The following is a 20,987-nucleotide window of genomic DNA, read 5'->3' on the forward strand; positions in this document are numbered from 1 at the left end:
TGTGTGTGTGTGTGTGTGTGTGTGTTTCTCACAGCAGTAGACTCAGCACACGCTGGGCGTGCCTCTTGCATGGCGATGAGAGTGAAGGCAGTCATAGAAGCCTCAGAATTCTTGAGATTCTCCTAAATGTGCACATTCATAGATCCATGTAAACCATATGTATGCATCTACCATCCTTATCATCATCAGCAGCATTCATAAGCATTTGTTGTCATGAAGATTATTTGAATGCTGAACATGATCTCTTTTTTATTTTATTATATTATTATATGTTTTGTTTTGTTTTAGCACCAAAATGACATATTTGTGCCATCCAAATACAGAACTTACAACAAACTCTGTATGGATTACTGTTCCCACTTCCTTGAAAATGCCATCATCAGGCTGCTGAGTTTTGAGAATGAGCCACTTGATGGCACCACAGAGCACATTGTCTTCCACACCCACAAGATGTCTTGCCATGGCAAACACCTTGGCTGTGTAGGCTGTCAGCCTGAGGAGAGGAGAGGAGAGGAGAGGAGAGGAGAGGAGAGGAGACGAGAGGAGACGAGAGGAGACGAGATGAGACGAGAGGCGACGAGAGGCGAGGTGAGGTGAGGTGATAACAGTTTTATGTCTATCCTTGCATTAGTCTTTGTTAACTCATTCACTGCTAGATATAAATAAATAAATAAATCAACCACTGCCAGCGATTTTTTGTTTCAACTAGTCACATGATATTTATCTCCAGGAAGATCGATCCCCCGATCATTGCTAATCACGGAGGGTTACACTGTGCTTCCGCAAGAAAAAAAAGAAGGTCATTGCGACCCCCCATTCGCTTGTTATAGGCAGTTGAAAATAGCATGTCTCACCACAAATGCATTATAAAACACAGGAGGCGAGATACAGTCGTTTTCCCAAATATGTTAACCAGGAAGTGAAAGGAGGAGTAAATCTTAAGATCACGTGATCTCCTAGCCTGGTTCCAAACCACAGACACCGCCCACTCTCTGAGTGGACTGCCTCTCTTGGTCTGGTGTTGTAATGTGAACCTAGGATTTATTTGGTACAAAAGTACCATCCAATGAGAGTCGGAGGTGGGGGTGGGTCTAACGACAAGCCAATCAGCGAATATCTGCTAAAACAAGCTGTACGATGACGTCAGATGTAGGCGGATACGTGGATCTTTTGTGATTGGTTTAGGGAAATTCTAATCCCCTCCCCCTTGTAATCGACTACACTAGAGCCAATGTCAGACTGAATCTCCACGCAGCTTCAGTCTGATAATCAGGCTAGTGATCTCCTAGATCTCTCTATGACTGAGCCCGAAACGGTGACCCATAGGTTGGAGGACGTCATCTAGTGGAAAACCACTGAAAACCCCAAACTTGTCAAAGTCGTCCTTGGCACTGTGGACCAAGTGCCAACTGACGAGTGTACTCGTCCATGGCAGTTAATGAGTTAACGTAGGTTAAATGTGCATTATAATGTGTTATTACACAGCTTTGTTGAACGCTTGATTCTGATTGGTCAATCATTTAATTCAGTGGTGTGTTATTTCTGGATAATGACCGATGAGCTCAATAACAATGATTGCTGCGTTATTTCTCAATAATGACCGCCGCGCCGTCAATTATCCCTTGCTTATGGAGTGTCACTGTGGGCTCGCCCTGACCTGCGTCCTCCCAGAGGTACAGTAGGTGGAGCTCTCTAACCCTTGGCAGAGTGATTGAGGGGCGGTACATTCCCCGGTACCTACTCAATCAGTCTGAAGTGATGACTGCTGTGTCTAATCAAGCAACTGACGACACCTGTGTTCTAATACTGAAGTGAACCTGCTCCTCTGTGAGGGACGCACCAGTCAGGCAGTAAGCTACACACACTCCACTGTTTTATAATGACGTTTATTGGTATTGAACATGTTTCAATACCATAATTATAATAACTAGACCATACCCGGTCGACGCATCCGTGGGGGGATATGCGCACATGATCTGGCAACCCGGGAGGCAGTTCGTCCCATAGCTGGGCAGCCCCGTAACCATGGCGACAGTGTTTGACACAAAAACGCGAATAAGAAGCTGAGATTTGGTGAAATTGAAAAACGGGCTTCACAGTTAAGTTCAGATGGTAATGGTCAATGGCTGTGTGCAAAATCAGAGCAATTGCTCCAGCCACTGAGGAGAACCGGGTAGCTTCACGTACTCACCTACTCACCACTACAGAGGTTACTAGAATTATAGTAGGATATTTATTATTATAATGACCATGTGCAAATGCGCGATGACGTCATCTTTTCTCAAAATCTCGGGATTACGTGTCCACACAGATCCACTGAATTGGATGTTTTGGAAACCCTTCACTTATTTATCCGTTTACAAAATTCTCTGTTTTTAGCGGCCAAAAACACTGTTTGCGTGTGGCTGAAAGGCCCAAACGCACACAAACATGTGCGTTTAGAAAAAGATCCATATACGTGTAGCCTAGGCCTTGGTGTTGGTCAGCGCTCACAGTATATTGATGTATTGTGTGGTGGAACTCACCAGGTGCTGCATTGAAAATTTTGTGATTTTTCCCAGACTGAAAAACAGCCATCTGCATGACGGTAGCCAAGCTGGGATGTGTAGCCTGAACACACACACATTATCTTGTTTTAAAACTTTTTTACCACCAGCATTTCAACAAGTTCAATCTGGTGAGGTAGTTTAACGGTAGGGTAAGTCATATTTTTGTGTTAAAATAAGTTAAATAGCTCTATATTCTGACTCATTAACAGGGGCATTAACATGTCTTCAGCTCCTAGTAAACAGAAAACGCATTTCCAGGGGAAAGTGGGGATACCAATTTTATCCAATCAGGAGAGAGAATTCACACAGGATACAGGATAAACAAGTGAAATTGCAAGTGATGACACAATGAATTGAGAAGACAAAATTGGAACTGGAACACTATAAAACTGAAGCTGATAAAGGGGTACTTTCTCCTGATTGGCAGAAATTGGCAACCCACCTGAAAATGTGTTTTCTATTTATTGAACAGCTGGAGATATGGGGGACCCCTAGTACTGATCAAACACTTTACAGCAATGATTACTATGACAACATACTATAGTGCTTTAACCTTTTACCCAAAAAAAAGGAAATGTTTTGTTTTAACCAAAATAATCACTTTCCCTACGTTTAACAGACAGGGATTCAATGGAGCTCTTCATTAAATCTGAAGTTTTTACTTTGTAGTTCTACCTTGCCTGATGTAGTCCAGAGCTTCACTGCGTTTGTCAAAACCCACATCTTCCCATTTTGAAGTTTTATCCAAATATGTGGCGGCGATGAGAGGAAAAGTCATTGTGGCAATGTTCTGCTCTCCACAGCCATATGGTGCTCGGATGAGAGTTTTCATAGATGTTCCACTGAGGGAATTCTCCATCAGTGAACTCAGCTGATTTCCCACTGCACAGAAAAAGACAGACAGAAAGACGAAGCGGTTAAACTGAGGTCAAATGGGGGTACACTGCAGGGGTAAGAATAAAGGATGCTGTATCACCTTCCACTAAGATATCTGTGTAGGTAGATGTGGTTGGAACCATGTTTGACTTAGGAATTATGTTGTTGATGAACACCTTCTGTAAACCATCTGAAAGACACAGAAAGAGTGGGCAATTCTGGTAAACAAACCAGACATTTTCTATATGTTGGCAAGAAACCAATGTATCATGGCACACACATGACACATTACCTGCTAGTGACAAGAAAAAAACAAGGCACTACTTTATAGCTATTGTAAAATACACTAAATAACACAATGGCAAAGCCCACTGATTGATCTGAATACTGGAGTGATGTGCTGGTCCTATTCATTCATGTATTTATTTAGGTCCCGGACCAGGACCCAGGGTGCGGGACCCCTAGGGGGTGCTCAGAGATACTACAGGGGGGCCACCAAATCTTTGTGTGATCTACAAGCATGAGCTTGTAGATCGGCTATTTTCTGCAAAGAGGTTTGGTGTAGGGGGGAAAAGAGGAGACCAAGTACAAGTTAACTTAACTTAAGCTAAGTATTGAGGGTTAAAGTGGATGAAAATACATATTAACATGAATCCAACATTGATAGTGTCTGTCAAGTGGGGGGGGGGCTTCATCTCTCAGGTTTTCACCCCCCAGGTTTCAATAAAGTATCAACTCAAGCTCAACTCACTGTGTTTAGCAGGATCCAGGTCTAGCTTCTTTATTTCTTCTGTCAGCACACCCATAGGCTAGAAAACATGATAAAAAATACAATCATTAATAATAATAATAATACAATATAGCAATACGGGGGGCCAAGGAATGCAATAGGCAATATGCAAAATGCAATACGTGCAATAAGCCATAGAAAAATAAAAGAATAGATTGAACTTGGGATAAAGTACAACAAAGGAGCATTCTAAACAGCTGAGCAGAATGCTGAGGGATTTTAATGTATCTCTGTATTGTGTTGCTACATCAAGACCAAGGTTTGCCAAATGTTTTACTTTGTCTACACATATGGGCAGATCCTTGTATTCTAATTAGGCTATAGTTTTTCATCACAATTCCTTGCCAATTGGTTTAGCCATGGTCTGGATTCAAACCTGTGGCCTTCTGTTTCCCAGGCATCCTTTCTACCCATTCAACTACAACAGCCCTGTTAAAATTTGATGAAATGCATAAAGTTGTTCCTTCTGTCATGCGACATGCGGCATGCCCATGTCTCACCAGAACATACATAACAAAATTTCAAATAAATACTGTCAAAATGCCATTTCATCTCTTCTTATAAAAGTGCACATGCACTAATTAATAAAGTCATGATTTCTGTGCGGCAAATTCAATTTAGACTGAAGACCGAAATGCATAGAAAACTATAACACAATACAAACAAAATGGTCTTACACCTGCATTAGGCTACTACTGTACATCACATTGTACATCAGCATGTTCAAATCAGATACAGGTGGGCACTGGGGACATCTGGGCACCTCAATGTACAATTGGCGATTTTGTCCAAAATGTTAAAAATTTAAATATTTGAAAAAAGGTATTAAGTAATGTAAAGTATACATGATGTGAACATGCACTGTACATCATTATTAGACTTAATGTTATCCTTCAACCAACCATTTTCCCAGCGCTATTTTCCCATCAATCAGCTGACTCTCTCACACACACACACACACACACACACACACACACACACACACACACACACACACACACACACACACACACACACACACAGGGTGCATTTACTTACAGTGTTGGGGCTGTTATCATCTCAACATTGGATTTTCTTTGCAGTATTTGAATCATTAAACATTGCACTGTTCAGCTTTTTAGTGCAGTCCATGCTGTTGCAGCCCCGTCCGTGTCTAACTAACTTTAAGCTAGTATGATATATTAACGTAACCTCACATGCAGCAACTTATTTTCGGTAGAGCAATGTTAAATGCACCTTATTTTGGTTCGCCCGCTTGAGCATGTCTGTGCCAGCATGTTATGAAACCTCCCTCTGACATACAGTAGCTCTAGTCCAGAGCGTTGCAAGGAGTTTTAACGTGACCGTCTGACACAAGGTGCAGATTCAAAAGGCTCTGACACATCTCGACTCATGTAGTTAACACAGTTGTTCTTCCCACTGTTTGTTTTTAAGAACAAAGTATTTTCTTTTTAGAAGGGCCGGGGCGCTCTCTTCCACCGCACGGCCCCACAGCGCACATTTCTCCTCTCACGTCAAAGAGTACATCTCACACAAGCACGCACACACACACACACACACACACACACACACACACACACACACACACACACACACGCGCGCGTGCGCGCGCGCATGAGCGGCACCCCCAGGGTCCTAGCGCCCTTCGTTACAGCACACAAACACATACAGTAGGCAGGCAGACAGATGCACTTGCACTTGCATGATTTATGCTTGTTCTAAGTTCACATCTTTAACGATTGCTATAGCCTATAGCACACCCCTTTGACAAATTGAAGTAAGCTTTGTTTCAGCGCTATTTGGCATGATCCTCTACCATATTGCAAAGTTTCTGCAATATTCATTGGCCCCTGGAGGCTTCATTCTTCCACTTAAAAACATTTCAGAGCGTTTTGAAGTTTTAAAACAGCGGACAAAGTTTTAATGGCCGCCGTTTGCTTTCGCTCGGCTTCAATCGGCTCCATTCGGGTTCACTCAGCTTCCACCTGATTGGCCAACATTCGCTGTTAACTGCAGATCAATGAGCAAGGATGCTGATTGGAGAGTTTGTGAACTCCGCAGAAACGCCCAGAAAGGCTCCCAGTCCAGACTCCCAGTCCAGACTCACTCCTGAGGGGGGGGGGGGGGGTACCGTGGCCCCCTAAATGCTAATTGAAACGCAATTAGACAAAACAAAAACATTTGGATACTTATGTGGCATTGAGACCATTCTGTTTTAAAATGAAATGTACTGTATGTGCTATAAATCAAGATGATATTGACATTTTCAACAGTCCGTTGCTAGGAAATTGTTTATGAAGCACATAGCTCATATGTTACGTTGTTTCTCAGGGCAACGCTTTCAAACTGGTTGTCCAGAAAGGCTGGGCCTGTCATGGCAGCTTTGTTATCTATCATACAATTCCAGATGAGGCGCATGCGCGAGGAGAAATTGGTTTGAAAACCCTCGGTTTGCCCTCGGTTTGCCCACAAAAAAAAACATTGTGTGTGTGGCGCATGCGCGAGAGGTAACTGGTTTGCTTTCGAGGCAGCGAGAGATCATGTTTCACCGGCGCAGAGTGCCTCTGCTGTGCTCCGTTGTCTCACACACACATACACCCACACACACACAGAGGGGTGGGTCTTTGTGAAATCCCGAAGTGGATTTTTGTTCATTGCAACAGTGCACGTGTGAAGTGGGTATTTTCAAACCCTGGACTGGATTGTTTGCCACTTTGCGAGGCAGCGAGAGGGATCATCTTTTAGGTTTCGCTTTTGGTTTGCATGTTGCCGTTAGGTTTCGCCCGTCGGCATCTGGGTTGCCACGTTTGGGGGGCTTGTGACAAGCAGACAGGTCAGTGTTGCCAGATTTGCGCCAGAAACAAGCAACCACCTTCATGAAAAAAAAAAAACAGCCGATGGGGTCCGTGATGTTTAACGGGGGTCCGCGATGTTTCGCGGGGGTCCCAAGACTCCCAGGGGGTCCGCGGAGCCCCTGGGAATGAAATTATTTAAAAAAATTTTAAAAAAAATTTGGGGTAAATTTTTATCCCACGATTTTGGAACCCCAAAATAAGCGAGCCCTCGCTTATTTTTTCGCAGACATTTTTTATTTTTTCCCCTCGCTTATTTTCTCGCAGATTTGCGCCAGAAACAAGCAACCACCTTCATGAAAAAAAAAAAACAGCCGATGGAGTCCGCGATGTTTCACGGGGGTCCGCGATGTTTTGTGGTGAATGTTGTGTGTGCTGCTGATGTTTGTTGTGTGAAGCTTAAGAGTGTTTGTGTTGGAGCGCCTCAGTGCGGCTGCAGAGTTCATGTGCAACATCTTGCATGCATGGCCGTGGCTTTACAGTTTTCCTTCGCCGTGTCTGTAGGTCCCAGGGACCCCCAGTCCCGCCCCCCCGGACCCTCTGGGTATTTTTTTAAAACATTTTTTATCCCATGATTTTGTACCCACATTTTTTTTGGGGGGGGGGGGGGCTGCCAAGTGGGCGCTGTGTGGACATCTACACACTCCACTGTCTCTGTCTCCGATGTGCGGGCCAGGCTACTAGACGGGAGGGCCGCGTAGCGGCCCGACCTTCTAGTTGTTTACAACCTGAAACTGTATGTTGTGTGTATATGTGTGTGTGTGTGTGTGTGTGTGTGTGTGTGTGTGTGTGTGTATAAATATATATATATATATACGCAACACAAAGTGACGGTAGTGCCGTGACTCGAACGCATGTGTAATGGAAGGTGTAGTCTTTAGGTAATTCTTAACTTTACATTTTTATTTTACTACTCTTTGGATTAATTAGTATCTTTTCACCGTCAGTTGATGCTTCATATACATGTATGTGAGTAAAATTGCCAACCTCATTTACGTGAAGTGATGTTAGAAATGTCTATGGGATTTAGAATGGAGAAAATGATCCTGTGACCCATAGGTAACGGAAGTGATGTTAGACTTTGTTGACTGTGCAGAATTATTTTTTCTTACCACCACCAGCAATTCCTTCACGACTCCGTCACCATCTAAACCAACGACGGCCTTGACCTCAATAGGTAGCTTGCCTTCCTTCATTGGAATAATGATGAAGGGCACAGCCTTCGAGGTCTTGGGCCCAATCTCCACCTTCTGACGATACTTCTTAGCTTTAGAGGCCAAGCTACACACATGGTCTGTTTCCATCAGATACAAATACACCTGGACAGTGTATGACAGAAGAGAGAGGAGAGAAAAAAAGGATGACGTCTTTTGGGGATATTGAAAACATTGAATTCACAAATGATATACTATAATGATTCATATGTATGTCGGTCTATGTGAGGTAGATCTACGTATGCTCATGTACTGTAGGGTCTATGTACTGTATGTCCTTACGTACGCACACAGGATGTGGAAATGTCTAAAGATAAAGTGGCTTGTGTTTTCCAGTGAGCTTCACCCCTATTATTTCTACAACTGCAGTCACTGGTTTCACACAAACTAATTCACACAATGCGATGTGACAGTACGGTCTAGCCAACATCAACTCAGGACTTAAATCGGGGTCTTGAGCTCTACAGTGTTATTAGCTAAGCTGTCGCACCGCAGTGGATCTATGTACTGTAGGTGGTGCTTCTTGCCTTTCCTGGCTTCGCCCTGGGTTTCCCTGCCAGCCTCATCCTTCTCTCTGTGAACCTGTCTGTAGCCTGTGGTAGGTCTCCGTAGAGGTTCATGTTTCTGATGTGACACCTAGTGCCATTCGTTTCTTGTGTAGACGCCAACCAGGGCCCTTTTCTGCTGTGCTGTGAGGGTCCATGTCTCAGCCTCATACAGCAGTACTGACTCCACTGAAGCTATCTGCCTCTGAACATCTGCCTTGATGTTTCTCCCATGTCAGATTCTCTCCTCATCCCGTGCAAGGCATTCCAGGCAAGTGCCATCCAGAATTTCAGGTCCAGGCCCTGAGATATTTGAAGTCCTTGTCCTTAAGCACCATTCCGTCAGCTGTGACAATGGTTTTGTTCTCCATTTCTACTGCCAGTAGTATTTATCTGTCTCTGCTGTATCCGAGACTAGGGCAATGTCATCTGCGTTGAGGTTCGTAATCATGATGGGGTGTACTCTCCTAGTCTTCCTCTGGACCAACGTGGACCCCGGTGTCTCCTCCCTGCCACTGATTGAGAGTCTCAGGGCATGGTCCATCGCTATAATGAACCGGAAGGGGGCCAGAGTGTCACCCTGTACGACACCCGCTAGGATCTCAAACTCTAGTGTCATCATTGTGGGTCTGTCTGTAGCTTGTTTCTATCATCTAAGCCAGCGGTCTTCAAGAGGGGGTCCTCAGAGCTACTTCAGGGGGTCACCAAATCTTTGTGTGACAGGGACTTTATTTTGTTACTTTTACAGCAACCACGTGCAGCAAACGCCTGCATCCCTATTCTAGGGGGACCATTAGCTGAAAATAGCCGATCTACAAGCTCACAACACGTTACAGCCGTGTTGTGAGCTTGCAGATCGTCTATTTTTGGCAAAAAGGTTTGGTGTACAGGGGGACCAAAGCGGTAGCACTTGCTATGCATCCCATGTGTATAACGCATTATACACATACTTATAAGGCATTATAATCTGCTCATAACCCTGTATAATCAGATTTGTAAGAGCTCATAGATTATCATAATGCTTTATAAGCATAACCATAACACATTATAAAGCTCATTATAATGACTTATAATGTCAAGTATTACAATACTTCATAATTGCTGCCCACTTGGTAACACTTGCTATGCAACCCAAAATTAATTATCATAGTTATAATCCATTATAATAAATACATTGATAATGCTTTATTATTATTGTTATTATGTATTATAATCAGTTATAATGCATTATAAGTGATAAAAAGGCATTATAACAATGATTCAAATGTGTTATGACATTTAAGACGTTATAATACAGCATTATTAAATGATCATAAAGTAACAAATGGCCACTTATAATAACTTATGATCATAGTGTAATGCATTGTAACAGTAATTATAATGCATTATAACAGTGATTTAAAGGCGATAAAAAATTAATAGTAACACCTTATAAAATGACCATGTTACAAATGTTCACTTTATAATAACTTATAATCACAGTATAACGCCTTAGTGTTACCAATTTGGCAGCAATTATGAAGTATTCTAACAATTGATATGTATAAGTCATTGTAAAATGCCTTATAATGTCTTATGGTTATGGTTATAAAGCATTATTATTATTTATGAGCTCTTATAAATCTGACTATACAGGGTTATGAGCAGATTATAATGCCGTATAAGTATGTTCATGATGCGTTATACACATAGGATGCATAGCAAGTGCTAACAAAAAAGCAGACCAAGTACCAAGCCAAAGGTCAAGTTTACTAAGTATTGAGGGTTTAAGTGGTTAAATGTCTGAAAATACACATTAACATGGATCCAATATGTAGTGGGAGGTCCCTGCTTCATCTCTCTCTCTCAGCTAAGGGGTCCTTGGCCTGAAAAACGTTGAAGACTGATCCAAACCATCTTCTCAGGAACTCCGTAGTTCCGGAGAATGTTCATGAGATTCCACCGGTGGTTGGTGTCAAAAGCTTTTTGTAAGTCAATGAAGGTCATCACCGCTGACAGGTTCCGCTACCTGACCCCTTCCAGTATTCTCCTCAGAGCCATTATCTGCCTGACTGTTAATCGCACGGGGCGAGTTTCTCAGTACAGGGTCTAAGGGGTAACCGCCTTCCATTCCGACATCCCACTACTTCGACTGCGTGGCTTCCGCGTGCGGTTAGGGTTAGGGTTAGGTATAGGGTTAGTAACTGTCGGAAAGGCGACATGTCGGAAAGCCGACATGTAACCGGTCTAAGGTCAATATTTCACACAGAATTATTGCCTGCCAGTGGTTTCATAGACTTCCCTGGACAGTGAATTATCATAAACCAAGATAACCGAAGATACTGTATGTGATACACTTACAGTATCCCATCAATGGATGAGCAGCACGGACGCTCAGCGAGACGCTCCGTCACATAGTGACTTTTAAACAACTATTTTAACAGATTTCCAGACAAAACTTTTTCACCAAACTCCTGGATTCTAACCCGGTGATCTACCTCTTTGTATCACGTATGTGATCTCAGTGATCGGTACAGTTATTTTATTGTATGCATCTTAAAGACTGTGTGCTACCTGTTAGCCGGCTGTGGCTAGCCTTTAGCCTAGAAGCCGGCTTGGTGGCTGTGCCTGCCTGCTGGCTGGCTGGTTGTGGCTCGCCTTTAGCCTAGAGACCAGCCTAGCCAGTAGCTTGCTAGCTGTGGCTTGTTTTTAGCCTAGACGCTAGCAGTTTCTACAAACATACAAACATGCCTCCCAGGACGGAAGAAATGGGGGCCATCAGAAATGAGCTCCGCTCCATCTCGAGCCTGTTTAAGGATCTCCTTACCCGGCAATCGTTCCTCCAAAGCCGCCTGAAGTTTCTGGAAGCCCCGAGTGCCAGCGATCCACCCCGGGCGCCGGCCGGCGGCGCAGCAGTACACAAGCCGGGGGGAAGTGCTTCGGGCACCGGTAGGCCTAAGCCGGGACCCCTGCGCGCTGCCTCCTGGGTCTCTGTGGTCAAGAACCAGCATCGGCGACTGTCCTTTTTCGACCCGTCCGGATCGGAGGCTTGCAGTTTGGCTGAAATGTTCCCGTGCTCGAACTCCTTTGCACCGCTCCAGGAGCCAGCGGCGACGGCGGGCTACCCCGGGACTCCAGCTCCGCAGCCCTGCATGCTGTCTCGTCCAGGGAAACGAAACGGCCCCGACTCCTCTTCGGGCTCATCGAGCGGTTCGCTCGCATCGACGCCCAAGCCTGGACACGGCGGCCGCGAGGAGAAACGGCCCCGTCGTCAGTCACCCAGGTTGCCGACATCAGATGTCTCCCTGTCGGTTATCCTCCCAACAACTCCAGGTGAAGTGACCTCCACTGCTCAGTCTCGGCGCTCCCCTCCCCCTCGCTCATCAAACTCAGCTGTGTCCCTCCACACAAGATCGGCAGCCTCAATCTCCAAAAACTTTCACACCCCTGCACCTGAATACATAATTTTAGGTGACTCCATCATCCGTGGAGTTTCAATCCCCAACTCTATCACATATTCCTATTCTGGTGCTAAAATTACTGACCTGCTCCCCCACATTCCTGCCATTCTCCAACGCCACCCCTCCGCTCACTCAGTTATCCTAAATGTTGGCTTTAATGACATCAAATATAAACAAAATTCAAAAATGAGGTCAGACTATGAGGTCCTGGCAACAACGATTGACAGCCTGAATAAATCTGTCATTTTTCTGGGTCTAATCCCCTCCCTCCACCGTGGCCCTGAAATCTTTAGCCGCATCTACTCAGCTGATAACTGGCTACGCAACTTCTGCCAAGCCTGCGGTAATGGCTACATTAGCAATTTTGACCATTTTTGGAAAATTACATCACTATACCGTGATCTAATACACCCAAACCAAAATGGCAAAAAAAGTTTTAGCAAGCAACATTGCCCACCACCTCTCCACTGAATGACGCCAGCCAATTTCTACTCCATCCATAACCTCTCACCTGGCACATACTATACAGATCCCCGTTTTAATTTCCCGCAGACCACCACTAGCTGCTTACAGATGTGCCACTTCAAAACTTCACACGTTACTGTTCTTTCCCTGTAAGTGCCCTGAAAATGCATTTTTTTCCGCCCTTTTCTGCCCTTAAAAATGCGGATCCACCTCGCTACTCCGACACCCCGGAGTTCCGACAGCCGGAATCTCCCAGGGACCGCCGGAAGGGGTCCCTGGTGGTGAGTGTGGAAGAGAACCAAGTGCTGCCGTCGAAAAAGAGCAGATCGACAAGGCTGCGTAGGCCTGTGGTGGCCGCGGGGCGCAATACCACCGGCGTCCACAAGGCGGCGCCACCCCCGGTGCCTGGTCCCCATCGGGGGTCCATGGACCACCTCCGTGCCCAGGGACGGTGGCTCCCGGGGCAGGTAGAGCGGGCGGGCGCTCACCCGGCAGTGTGCCGCGAGGCACTGGGCTCCCTGGCCCTTCCCCTGTGTGAGCGGGGAAGGCAGGGGGAACCGCCGACTGGTGCCATCGGGTAGCTAGGGACCATGCCCGGGATGAGGCTCCATCCTGGGGCAGAGCCGGGGCGCCGAGGGGCCCGAAATCCTGGTTCTCTGAAAAAAATCGAAAATTCTTCTAAGTGCCCAGGGCCCTAGAGGAGGCCAGGACGACCCTTCCTGCCTCCGTCATTTTTCCTCCAGGGGCCCGGAAGGCCGACTGGTGCCATCGGGTAGCTAGGGACCATGCCCGGGATGAGGCTCCATCCTGGGGCAGAGCCGGGGCGCCGAGGGGCCCGAAATCCTGGTTCTCTGAAAAAAAATCGAAAATTCTTCTAAGTGCCCAGGGCCCTAGAGGAGGCCAGGACGACCCTTCCTGCCTCCGTCATTTTTCCTCCAGGGGCCCGGAAGGCCGACTGGTGCCATCGGGTAGCTAGGGACCATGCCCGGGATGAGGCTCCATCCTGGGGCAGAGCCGGGGCGCCGAGGGGCCCGAAATCCTGGTTCTCTGAAAAAAATCGAAAATTCTTCTAAGTGCCCAGGGCCCTAGAGGAGGCCAGGATGAGCCTTCCTGCCTCCGTCATTTTTCCTCCAGGGGCCCGGAAGGCCGACCGGTGCCATCGGGTAGTTGTAGCCCAGGACAGAGGCATGGGTCCTGGGCAGGCGACGGGTCCGGAGGGGCCCCGAGTCATGGTTCTCCAAAAAATTGAAAAATCGCGCCGAGTGCTGGCATGGGCTCCAGGGGTCCCCGGAGACCCCCTGGAGGACCCCCGGCCGAAAACCTCAACCTTTTTCGGGCGCTAAGAGCTTGTCGATCGGCTCTTTTTGGGGCCAAAAGTGGCGGTAGCTCCCAGACCGTGGGGCGCCCGCGGCCGGCGGAGGGCTCGTTGGATCCGGGCCGGGGCTGCGCACGCGGCGGTGCCCACCCCGGCGCCCGGGGTGGTCGCCCGGGCAAATGGCGGCCGAAAAACCCCGGGAAAAAAGGCGGAAATCGCACTCTCCAGAGCTCCCAAGAAGCTCTGGGCTCCGCCACGGCCCCCTCCTTTGAAATTCTCTCCCGGGACTCCCGGCCACTGGTGCCAGCGGATAGCTAGGGACCATGCCCCACGAAGGGGCACCCTCCTGGGGTGGTGGCGGGGCGGCGAGACGCCCCGAATCCTGGAGCTTTCGGAAAAAAGCCGGGATTTCTTCAGAGTCCAGAGCTCCCAAGAAGCTCTGGGTTCCGCCACGGCCCCCTCCTTTGAAATTCTCTCCCGGGACTCCCGGCCACTGGTGCCAGCGGATAGCTAGGGACCATGCCCCACGAAGGGGCACCCTCCTGGGGTGGCGGCGGGGCGGCGAGACGCCCCGAATCCTGGAGCTTTCGGAAAAAAGCCGGGATTTCTTCAGAGTCCAGAGCTCCCAAGAAGCTCTGGGCTCCGCCACGGCCCCCTCCTTTGAAATTCTCTCCCGGGACTCCCGGCCACTGGTGCCAGCGGATAGCTAGGGACCATGCCCCACGAAGGGGCACCCTCCTGGGGTGGTGGCGGGGCGGCGAGACGCCCCGAATCCTGGAGCTTTCGGAAAAAAGCCGGGATTTCTTCAGAGTCCAGAGCTCCCAAGAAGCTCTGGGTTCCGCCACGGCCCCCTCCTTTGAAATTCTCTCCCGGGACTCCCGGCCACTGGTGCCAGCGGATAGCTAGGGACCATGCCCCACGAAGGGGCACCCTCCTGGGGTGGCGGCGGGGCGGCGAGACGCCCCGAATCCTGGAGCTTTCGGAAAAAAGCCGGGATTTCTTCAGAGTCCAGAGGTCCCAAGAAGCTCTGGGCTCCGCCACGGCCCCCTCCTTTGAAATTCTCTCCCGGGACTCCCGGCCACTGGTGCCAGCGGATAGCTAGGGACCATGCCCCACGAAGGGGCACCCTCCTGGGGTGGCGGCGGGGCGGCGAGACGCCCCGAATCCTGGAGCTTTCGGAAAAAAGCCGGGATTTCTTCAGAGTCCAGAGCTCCCAAGAAGCTCTGGGTTCCGCCACGGCCCCCTCCTTTGAAATTCTCTCCCGGGACTCCCGGCCACTGGTGCCAGCGGATAGCTAGGGACCATGCCCCACGAAGGGGCACCCTCATGGGGTGGCGGCGGGGCGGCGAGACGCCCCGAATCCTGGAGCTTTCGGAAAAAAGCCGGGATTTCTTCAGAGTCCAGAGCTCCCAAGAAGCTCTGGGTTCCGCCACGGCCCCCTCCTTTGAAATTCTCTCCCGGGACTCCCGGCCACTGGTGCCAGCGGATAGCTAGGGACCATGCCCCACGAAGGGGCACCCTCCTGGGGTGGCGGCGGGGCGGCGAGACGCCCCGAATCCTGGAGCTTTCGGAAAAAAGCCGGGATTTCTTCAGAGTCCAGAGCTCCCAAGAAGCTCTGGGTTCCGCCACGGCCCCCTCCTTTGAAATTCTCTCCCGGGACTCCCGGCCACTGGTGCCAGCGGATAGCTAGGGACCATGCCCCACGAAGGGGCACCCTCCTGGGGTGGCGGCGGGGCGGCGAGACGCCCCGAATCCTGGAGCTTTCGGAAAAAAGCCGGGATTCCTTCAGAGTCCAGAGCTCCCAAGAAGCTCTGGGCTCCGCCATGGCTCCCTCCTTTGAAATTCTCTCCCGGGAGTCTCGGCCACTTTTGCCAGCGGATAGCTAGGGACCATGCCCCACGAAGGGGCACCCTCCTGGGGTGGCGGCGGGGCAGCGAGACGCCCCGAATCCTGGAGCTTTCGGAAAAAAGCCGGGATTTCTTCAGAGTCCAGAGCTCCCAAGAAGCTCTGGGTTCCGCCACGGCCTCCTCCTTTGAAATTCTCTCCCGGGACTCCCGGCCACTGGTGCCAGCGGATAGCTAGGGACCATAGCCCCACGAAGGGGCACCCTCCTGGGGTGGCGGCGGGGCGGCGAGACGCCCCGAATCCTGGAGCTTTCGGAAAAAAGCCGGGATTTCTTCAGAGTCCAGAGCTCCCAAGAAGCTCTGGGTTCCGCCACGGCCTCCTCCTTTGAAATTCTCTCCCGGGACTCCCGGCCACTGGTGCCAGCGGATAGCTAGGGACCATAGCCCCACAAAGGGGCACCCTCCTGGGGTGGCGGCGGGGCGGCGAGACGCCCCGAATCCTGGAGCTTTCGGAAAAAAGCCGGGATTTCTTCAGAGTCCAGAGCTCCCAAGAAGCTCTGGGTTCCGCCACGGCCTCCTCCTTTGAAATTCTCTCCCGGGACTCCCGGCCACTGGTGCCAGCGGATAGCTAGGGACCATAGCCCCACGAAGGGTCACCCTCCTGGGGTGGCGGCGGGGCGGCGAGACGCCCCGAATCCTGGAGCTTTCGGAAAAAAGCCGGGATTTCTTCAGAGTCCAGAGCTCCCAAGAAGCTCTGTGCTCCGCCATGGCTCCCTCCTTTGAAATTCTCTCCCGGGAGTCTCGGCCACTTTTGCCAGCGGATAGCTAGGGACCCTGCCCGAGAACGGGGCATGGTCCCGAGGCAGTGTGGGCGCCGCGAGGCCCCTTTGTCCTGGATCTCCGCGTGGTACCTCCCCGTCCCCACCCCGGGGCCCTGGAGGCGCCCGGCTCGCCCTTGCCTCCCTCCTTTGAAAAAGTCTCTCGGTAGAGACGGCCACTCGCTCCAGAGGGTCCCTATGGAGCTCGGCCGCGGCGAGGCCCGGCACGAGGCTCCGTCCCGGGGCCGCTCGGGCGGGCCGAGCCGGGCGCCGGTGGTGGTGGCCATGGGTCCCTTTCCCCCTCCCCGATAGGGGGGAAAGAACCAGGAAATTGGAGGCCACGGTGGCCATCGGGTGTATGGGAAGAGAGAGGCCTCCGGTCGGGCACGGCCGGGTGGTCGTGCGCCCTGGAGCTCCTCCGCGAGCCTGGCAGAAGCTGGGCTTCTCCGTGGCCCCCTCCTTTGAAATTCTCTCCCGGGAGTCTCGGCAACTTATCCCAGAACGAGTGTATGGAACCGGCGTGCGGACGCCGAGGCTGGGGCCGACGGCGAGGCTCCGTCTCGGGGCCGCCCGGGCGGGCCGAGCCAGGCGCCGGTGGTGGTGGCCATGGGTCCCTTTCCCCCTCCCCGATTGGGGGGAAAGAACCAGGAAATTGGACGCCACAGTGGCCATCGGGTGTATGGGAAGAGAGAGGCCTCCGGTCGGGCACGGCCGGGCGGCCGTGCGCCCTGGAGCTCCTCCGCGAGCCCGGGAGATGATGGGCTATTCCGTGGCCCCCTCCTTTGAAATTCTCTCCCGGGCAGACCGGCAACTCGTGCCAGCTCGAGTGTATGGAACCGGCGTGCGGGCGCCGAGGCTGGGCCGAGAGAGAGGCCTCGGGTCGGGCGCGCCGCCTCGGCCGGGCGCCCTGGAGGTCTCTCGAGCCCAGGAGGTCCTGGGCTCCGCCATGGCCCCCTCCTTTGAAATTCTCTCCCGGTAGTCTCGGCAACTTTTCCCAGAACGAGTTTATGGACCAGCGTGCGGGCGCTGGGGACGGAACGCAGGCAGGCCGCCCCGCACGGCGAGCCTGCCGGGGGTCGCTAGGCACGGCGACACCCGGGAACCGTGGTGGAACCACCGCCGCGGGACCCACTGACCGACTGGCAAACGAAGCCCGCCTCTTGCAAGGGCCCCGCCGGCACCTCGCGTGCTCCGGCGGATGCTGCTTGCAGCCTGCGGGCCCGAACTGGCGCGGAGGAACCACGTGCGGAGAGGCCTCGGTGTCCTCTCCTCCGCACTCCTCCGCGGCCGACCTCGTCCTAGCGAGACCGAGACGCCCCGTCTGGCCTAGTTGTCCTGCCACGGACCGCCCGAGGGCCCCCGCTGTCGGCCTGGCCTCGAGCCCCCTCACCGGGGCTCGGCGAGGAGATCCGTATGCAGCGGGGGCGCGAAGGCGCGCTCCGGAGACTCCGTTTCTCAAACCCTGCCCGCGTCGCGTACTCCGGCGACCGACCAAACAGCTGCGTACCGGGCCATGGACCGCCGATCCACCGTAACACGCTTTCGACCGGCTGGGTGGTAAAGGCGGACCGCGGTGACCGTCGCAGTGCACGCCTCCGGGAGACAACCGCCCGCCCCTCTCGCGGGGGGCCTCGGGCGGAAGCTCCGCGGACCGGCAACCCCACGGCGCGCGCCTCAGCTGGGCGCGGCGCCGCGGCGGAACAGGAGGCCTACCTGGTTGATCCTGCCAGTAGCATATGCTTGTCTTAAAGGGCGTAGCAGACCTGTCTGAGTTGGGCGTGCAGGCACTGCCAAGTGCCAACGCCGGGACAGTACATTATATGGGTTTAGAACACATAGTTGGCGCACGCAGGAGTTGGGTAAACCAGAGTCCCCGATAGTACGCCCGCAAGGCAAGTGACCTTGATGGGGTTGGGGGTGGGGAAACTTGACATGAACCTGCGAGCAGCTACGTATCTATGTGGGTCGTGCCCGGCGCCCCGGCTGTCCCGCAACTCAGCAGTGGCTGCGCCCGAGCTGATCGAACGAGATTCCCCCTGTCTTGCAACAGACCGCCCGAGGGCCCCCCGCGGTTGGCCTCGCCTTTGGCGAGGAGATCCGTATGCCTTGGGGGCGCCCGAATCAATCGAACGAGATTCCCACTGTCCCCTACCTAGCGAAACCATATAGCCGAGGGAAGAAGACAGTCCTCAGCGAGGAAACAAGACCCTGCTAACGGGCATTATGAATACTGTTGCAGCAGCGCTTGTACCACCAGGTACCTGCGGTCCGTAGGCCGCGGGACCCCCCGACTTATCGCCCGCCGAGGGGTGGTTAAGAGTGGGTCCGCGGGACCGGCCGGTGAGCCGGGTCCGACGCGCTAAGTCCATAATAGTCCCATGGGCGCGCGTCGGCGTTTGTACTACCAGGTCCACGCGGAGCTTTGGCCGCGGCCTGTCAGTCCACTTAACGCCCGCTGAGGGGTGCTTAAGAGTGGGTCCACGGGACCGCCTGGAGAGCCGGGTGTCCCCCGGAGGCGGGGGTCCCCCGGACCGGAGCCAGTACCCAGCCTCGGGGCTCCCTGGGCCGGGTCGAGGCCTCGCCGGGGGTCCCCGGTCCGAGTCTGACGGCTGTTTTTCTGGCTGTCGGAACTCCGGGGTGTCGGAGTAGCGGGGTGCATCCAAAAATGCACTGTTTTGCCCCTGAAAAGAAGTTGTCACTACACACCCCTGTTTTTCCCTTCAACAGACATCCATATACATGAGAACAAAAGAATGTGTGTTGAAGAAGGTGTCAGACTCATTATGAGGCGAAAGGTGATTTGAAGAGGTCCTTGACCAGTTGCTCAAATTAATTAGCATCATAAAAGCAGTGATCATCAAAATAATTCAGCATTTTAAATGCCCTTCTTTGTCTCTCTTATTGCCCTGGGAATCCCCTGAAAATTTACTGTCTTGGCGATGGCAGGACATTTGAAGTTTTGAAATGACACATCTGTATGTACAGCCCAGCACTTTAAGAGTCAACTTCAACAACATTGTCCCACTCACTCCCTCCCACCAGTCACATCCACCTCCAGACCCCCAGGGGCCAAAGACAATGAAAATGGCCTTACTCAACGCACGCTCCATCACCCAGTCATCATTTATTCTCAACGACTTTTTCACTACAGATAACCTGGACATTTTTTGCCTCACTGAAACCTGGCAAATGGCAGATGAATATGTATCTCTAATAGAACTGTGTCCACCAAACTGCTCCTTCCTTTGTATGTCCAGGCCAGCTGGGTCCAACATCGGAGGTGGCTTGGCCCTTGTGTATAGAGACTGCTTTCCCTCTAGGATGGTGAGCGCTGGTTCGTACAGCTCCTTTGAACTTTTAATTGCTAAATTTGGTCGTACAAATCCATTTTATTGTATTTTAATTTATCGACCACCTGGTTTTAGCGGCACTTTTTTATCAGATTTTAGTGACCTTTTAACCTGCATTATTAAGTTTGAGAGATTTATTTTATTGGGTGATTTCAACTTTCATGTCAATCAGAGCACAGATAGTGCTGCAGTCAACTTTTTAAATGTCACTGAAACTTTTAATCTTGTTCAACATGTCTCGGGTGCTACGCACAATAGAGGAAACACTCTTGATCTTGTTTTTAGCTTTGGCCTAGCCGTAGATAACATTGTTGCAGAGGACCTGGCTACAACAGACCACAAGTCCATATTTTTTAATGTATCTTTTAATCTTGACTGTGTGGCTGGTACTCATATCAAGAGATCACGTCTGATAAATAGCCTGTCGGCTCAGAAATGTTCTGCTGCTTTTAACAACATCACGATTTTACCTTCAACTGACAACACAGATATTGATCTTTTAGTCCACTCTTTTAACTTGCAATGTTCGGATATTTTAGATGTAGTTGCTCCTTTTAAATCTTGCACTATTCGCACTTTAAACAAAGTCCCGTGGCTAAATGAAGACACTCGCTCACTCCGTCGCAAGTGTAGAAAGGTCGAGCGGCGGTGGAAGTCCTCTAAACTTGAGGCCCACCGGCTACATCTTAAAACTCTTTTATTTAATTTTAACTCCATGGTCAAAGCAGCAAGGGCTGCCTATTTTGCCAAGTTAATATCGTCTAGTAGACGAAATCCTAAAGTACTTTTTGATACCATAAATAACATTGTCTGTCCACCCTCACCTGACCCCCCTGTTTTTTCCGTCACCGACTGCAATAACTTCCTCTCATTTTTTATCAACAAGGTTGAAACTATCAGAACAGGCATTATCCCCTCCATTTCTGTTC

General features: G+C 50.7%; 1 protein-coding gene across 1 annotated transcript in view; it reads right to left on the reverse strand.

Annotated features, from left to right (window-relative positions):
- LOC311041957 (complement C3-like) overlaps nucleotides 1-20,987 on the reverse strand; it is a gene marked incomplete at both ends in the record, with an annotated part of 96,015 nt that overhangs the window by 18,624 nt on the left and 56,404 nt on the right. Inside the window, 5 exons of the mRNA XM_084052446.1 lie at nucleotides 361-493; nucleotides 3,230-3,431; nucleotides 3,526-3,615; nucleotides 4,177-4,234; nucleotides 8,180-8,386. Of these exons, the coding sequence (XP_083908572.1) occupies nucleotides 361-493; nucleotides 3,230-3,431; nucleotides 3,526-3,615; nucleotides 4,177-4,234; nucleotides 8,180-8,386 (690 nt within the window). The remainder of the gene's footprint in view (nucleotides 1-360; nucleotides 494-3,229; nucleotides 3,432-3,525; nucleotides 3,616-4,176; nucleotides 4,235-8,179; nucleotides 8,387-20,987) is intronic.

This window comes from Gymnoscopelus microlampas (assembly GCF_963454915.1).
Source record: "Gymnoscopelus microlampas genome assembly, chromosome: 3".
Taxonomy (NCBI): domain Eukaryota; kingdom Metazoa; phylum Chordata; class Actinopteri; order Myctophiformes; family Myctophidae; genus Gymnoscopelus; species Gymnoscopelus microlampas.